Source organism: Trichomonas vaginalis, chromosome III (assembly GCF_026262505.1).
Source record: "Trichomonas vaginalis G3 chromosome III, whole genome shotgun sequence".
NCBI classification, from domain to species: domain Eukaryota; phylum Parabasalia; order Trichomonadida; family Trichomonadidae; genus Trichomonas; species Trichomonas vaginalis.
In genome coordinates this window covers 27,244,839-27,250,838 of record NC_067205.1, presented here as the reverse complement: position 1 = coordinate 27,250,838, position 6,000 = coordinate 27,244,839, and the positions used below count along the sequence as shown (strand labels likewise).

At 33.1% G+C, this 6,000-nt stretch overlaps 1 protein-coding gene across 1 annotated transcript, besides 1 other annotated feature; it reads left to right on the top strand.

Moving 5' to 3' along the window:
* Positions 1–6,000: part of a mobile genetic element that runs on past both edges of the window.
* Positions 1,260–1,418, top strand: TVAGG3_0773330 (uncharacterized protein; the record flags this gene model as incomplete). Its single annotated transcript, XM_051246043.1, has 1 exon — positions 1,260–1,418. A coding segment is annotated over one exon (159 nt), but the record flags the coding sequence as incomplete, so codon positions are not given.

Genomic DNA, 6,000 nt, shown 5'->3' with positions numbered 1-6,000 from the left:
GCAACAGCATTTACAAGAAGTCTATGTACATAATATCCTCTCAAACCGTTTGGCAATTTTCACGATTTTCATAGAGTTTTTGGGACTGGGGTTTTTACTTTTACTCGCTGTTCTTCACTGTTTCAAGAGTTTTGGCGACTGCGTTTGTTTTTACTTACTTCGCTGTTCTTCACGATTTTATAGAGTTTGGCGACTGCGGTTTTTTACTTACTCGCTGTTCTTCACTGTTTTCAGAAAAAAGTATGTCTCGCTGTGCTTCGCTCAAAAGTCTTGTTGTCTTGGTTCCTAAACCAGTCTTGTGTTTCTTAGTATCTGGAGCAAAACATGCTGTCAAATACTTTGCATTTTGGTACATATTCGTCTTTGACCGAACGAATGAGACGGAGTTGTTTGTTATACTGTAATGTACTCGTATTCTTCATTTATAGCTTCATGACTATACTGTTTGTTGTGTTCTCTGTTGTGACATATCTGTCTTTAACAATAATAAAAAAATATTTTATAAAATAATTGCGTTATTTTTGACTTTCACAAAAGACCAAAAAATAAACGCTTTACATGTATTTTTCAGCAACTTCGTCAAATAATTTTATAGCTTTATCTATCTCATCTACTTCAAACGTTTCTTACCTTTTGGGACACCATATATTTTCCTCAAACTTTTCGAAGTAGTATCTGTTATCTGCAGCTCTCTTATCATTAGCAACACAACCTTGACTCTATTGACTGTGACTGTCATATCTTTGAGTTATATATATATTCTTCCTATCATTAGTATCTCTTTGTATTGAAGTCCTTCGCGTTTCTGAACGATGTAAAAGTAAGCCTTCACTGCACCGTTCCGTATCGACATGAGAACATAATGTTTGAAGTTATATCAAACAGCTGGTACTAACCATAACAAAACTATTGGTATAGAAACTTTCTGTCTATAAGAATATGAAAAATTTTTTATCTTTTAGAAAATGTCTAGCGATTTCGCTATCTATATTCGAGACAAGCTTTTCGACAGCAAAACATCTGTCGACCATAAAATCTTACATAGTGTAAAACAAAAAGGGGAATTTGTTTCTAAAGTTCTGTTTCTGGATATGACAAGAACCATAAAAACATTAGGCAGAGAAGCTTTAAGTTTGTCATGACAGACTTGTTGACAGAGATGACGCCTCTTGGAAAGATGAAGTCCAACAAAATTTCTTAGAATGCAAAGAAGACACATGCGCTTTTCTTGAAGATGAAATAGAAAACAGAATAAGAAAGAGCTATTAAAGGACAAAGAACTTTTACATAAATATAGTTGCGCCAAATTTGACATAACTCCACCAGAAAAGAAGAAGAAAGAAAAGAAAGAAAAGAAAGTAGAAGAAGAGAAGAAAGAACCTGAACCAGTTCCAGAGAAAAAGAAATTTGACATGTAAAAATAAAATTTTATTTTTAGAACATTTCTGGGTCAATGTCAATGTTCTCTTCCTCTTTAGGAGTAAACACTGGCTTAGACTCTAAAATCTTTTTACCCAATTTACCTTGAACTTCTACAAACTTTAGACTCATAATATTCATAGTCGTCTGCTTCTTTGGTTCATAAGGTATAACAAGTTTGTATGCTTTGCCTTCTTTAAGGTTTGAAAACCTTCTGTCAAAACTTTCTTTGACTGCTAACAAACCTTCTATGTCTAAGTCTTCAAATTTCGCACCATTTTTAGTCACAATAGCAAACTTAACTGGTTCGATGTTCCAAACTTTGCTGAATGAAGACTTTTCAAAATGGTAGAAGTAACATTCAAATATGTGAATGGGTCTAGTTCTTCTTTAAGTCCTGACATGTACTTGTTTACTGAGATGAATTTTGCCATCTTTTCTATCGGATAAAAAAATATTTTTTTAAAAATTTAACTCATAAAAAATTTTCTTTGTATATACACCATTCTGAACATCTAAAAGACTTTTGACATTTGCCAAAGAATGTTCGTTTAGACGCTGTCATATAACATATTCTTGACAATATTGTTTATACGAATGTACAATGACCTTTCATCTTAATGAACAAAGTCAGTTTCATCTATGAACAGTTCATATACACTCTTGTTTGTTCTAACAATGTTTGTCTCTCTTCGTATGTGGAATTTGTCTTGGATTGAACTTAGAAATATCTATGTCATAAAATATGAGAACAAGTGGTTGTAAAAGTCAGATGTCAAAGTTTCTGCTAAGTCGTCAAAATATTCTGTATCTTGCATATGAGAATCTGACGTCTGACAACTACATTATCTTCTGTCAGAACTTTCTAACTTCATCGGAACAGCATTGTTTGAAACCATAATGAAGTTTGCAACATTTTCACAAACTCTTTGGTCTTTATATTTTCTTTCAACAACTCCAACTTTGTCTGTTATAAGACTCTTCAAAGCATCTGAGTTCAAAACTTTTGTTGTATCTATACTTTGAAGTTCATTGCAAACTATAAGTTTCATATTCTTCAATTGAAGAGTTAATTTACCGCAGATGTTTTCTAAGTTTGTCATATTAGGGTTTCGAATAACCTTCTAACAGTTTGCACAAAATATCTGTAAAGAAAGTATTCTTACAGTTCCTTGTTTTCCAATTATAATGAGAGCAGTTTCATTTTTAGCACTTGTGTTGTAAGATGTTTGCAAACCAACATAAGATATACTCATAAACCTTTCGTTTCCATTGCATATAATTTCTTTGACATGGTCTAACCAAGCTTCTATATATATTTTCTTTCCATTCTACTTGTTCATATTTATATCCAGTGAAGATAGAATAGAAGTTTGGAGAAGGTGTATAGAACTTTATACCTCGAACTGAAAAATCTTCTAACTTTGACAATAAGATATCCAAGATCTAACATCTTCATGCAACTTGTACGACTTTTATTTTTCTTAAGTTTCTGTCTACATTCTTGTTCTGAACTATTGTGCGTTTAGGTTTGTTAAAGACAACATCCCATTCTTTCATGACATAACATTCTGGGGCAGAGTCGACATAAATGACTAAACGTTTCAAATTCTCGACTGCTTTGTTATAGTCTCGAAATGGACACATATTTCTGAATGCTTTGGAAGTCATAAAAATCTGAAACATCTATTCTGTACATTTTTATAAAAATAAAAAAAATATTTTTTTTATTCTTGACTTTGTTGTTGCATTTGTTGCATTTGTTGCATTTGTTGTTCTTGAGCTATTTGTTGTTGAAGTGTTCTTGTAATACAATACTTTCACCAGTTGCATCTTCCAATTCGAAACTTTCTGCCGTCATTGACAAATACATAGGACATAAAAGTTTTCAGGAACAAAGTTTGCGTCAACTAATGTCAACGTTATACCTGCCAAAGTGTTTGAGTTCACTAAGGTTGAAAATTCTGCATTCGAATGAACAATAGGCAAACCAGCAGAGAAAGTATTGTTTATACGCATAAGTATCTTTTGGTCATAATAGTTTCTGTCAACATTCGAATAACACTTTGAACCTAAGTTTGAAACAATATATAAGATTGGTGTTGCTTAATGTCAATGGAATAGACATTCCTTGTATGACACCTTTTCCTGTTATAGGAAAACTGTTGGTAGTCAAAACCAGAAATAAGTTTTGTATTATAGCTTCATATCGTTTATAGTAAACTCAGTCGGACATCCAACATAATGAAACCTGCTCTAGTTGCAGCACATGTTACACCCGTACTTAAAGTATTAAATAAGTCAACAAAACCTGTTGGTGTATATCTGAGTAAGTATCTTCAAAGGAGTATTTTTTACCATTCACAACAATAAAGTCTTCTGGTGTCAAAAGAGCAAAACAGGCTTTAGTCGTCATTGTGTTTAAGGTTATGTTACAATATCGTCCTTGAGGACTTTGTAAGTTTGTTGTTATAGAAATTATATGACTCAGGGTTTTTAGTCGTAATAGTATAAACCATTATATCTTCTGCCATTTATATATATTTAAAAGTTTTTCTGAAAGTGGAGAAGAACTTCATCTAAACTTTCACATGGCGTTTCTTGAAGTTCTCTGTCTAAGAAAGTTCAAATATTTTTGTAAAGACATAGAACTTTCCTTTGTCTACACGAACAAACAAAACAGGGTCTTTCATATCGTTCAAAAGTGTGTAAAGTCCTTTACATGAAATAAAGTCTATATTATTTTTCTTCAAACATCTTTCAAGAAGTTTTGACATTTTTACTTAGCAAATAAATTTTAATGAAATGTTGTGGTCGTCAAATATTTTTATGACGTCTGGGAAACTATACTTAAGTTCAACGTTTCACCTCCTTTCATAACGTATATCTTGTCAATGACATTATATGAAACACCACAGCAACTAATGTCGGGTTCTATTTCTTTGATGTTTATATCGTCTGCCTCTGTCAAAAGTTTCAATAGTTCTTTCAAAACTTCATGAGGTGCAATGACATATGAGTTCACTTTTACAGGGTTGTGTTCGACCAAGTTTAACATTATACTTAAAGCTTGACAAATCTTCTCCTGAGTTTGAAGTTTGTCTTTCAGTTGTTGGTAGTCGTTTCGAATATCTGCAACAGAACTTAAGTCTCTGCTAACTTCAGGATATGTTGGTTCTTTTACAGGAACAATTGTTATACCATCTTCGTTTTCGTATGGTTTCCCCACTTCAACATCTCTGTCTTTGACATTGACAATAACACTTTGACTGTTGTTTGAGTTGGTGAATTTAACTTCACATCTGCCACCGCCATTAAACCTTTGAAACACTCACGCTTCTATTTTTCGGAATGACATTTTACTTAGAATAAAAAGATGGACGTATTCGAGTATCTCTTCGAATTGAAGCAGAACAAAGTTTCACACACAAACAATACAAATACATTGACAGAATAGTTCTTTTACACAAACAATGGAAAATGTTATAGAATAGCAGTCTTTGCTGAACCTAAATATTTTCATAAAGCAAAGAAAGTTGGTATAACTGAAATGGTGAAAGTTCTTGAAGCAGACAAAAATATAACTTCAAAACTTACAGATATTTCTAAAGGTAAGTTTATCTTACAATATTATGTCAAAACTGGCGTACTGTCAATATTTGACGGAGAGAAGTCAGTTCAAGAACAACTTACTGACTGCTGCCAAAATCTGCTCGATGGAAGCTGTCGTTATGCCAATCTGAGGAGCCCCAGCAGGTTTCATCGAACGAATCTTCAAAAGAGCATCTTCCGTGAAAAGTGCTATTGGTTTTGTAAACTTCTTTGCTCTCAGTTCATCTGGACCGTCTCTGTCACCAGTATATTGTATTTGTACAGTACCAACAGTTGAAATACCACCCATAAAGTCTTCTGAGTCAGCAAATGGAATGCCAAGCAAAAGTTTGAACGGTCTCCATTTGTATATTGAGTTTTTGACCTCCTGTATGATCCATACTTTCACATATGGCATAATAGAACTTTGCATTTCAGGTTAATGGTTGTTGTGAAGTTGTTGTTAAAGTTCATAGCATCTAATGTCAAGTTGTATGACCTCATATCCTCAACTGAGAATATTCTTCTCTTGGATAATATTTGCCATCTATGTTTATATGATATTTAATACCGGGGTTGTAGAAACAAGAATAGTCATTTATAGTTCGTCTGAACAGTACAAACATAGTATCTGCATGTTTCATTGCAGTTGTTAAAGCAATATCTGTTCTTTGCACCTGGGTCAGCACTTTGGTTTCCAACTTCACCTGCAAAGTCTTTGACAGATATTTGGTGTATAGGGAACATAAGTGGAACTGCAATATATTTGCAGCTAAAGCATTTGAAATATCTGGGTCAACATATAGACTGCAAGTCTGCTTTCTATTTCTCTTGCATTCAAATTTTTCGCATGTAAACTTAACTGGGTCCAAGCAGTCCAGCAGCATTGAAATAATAGTTTATTTCATTGTTGAAGTTTGAGAACCAAAGTCTAAGTCAACTTTGTCTTTGCAAAATTCGGCGAATGATGTTTGATTTGTTCCCTTTACG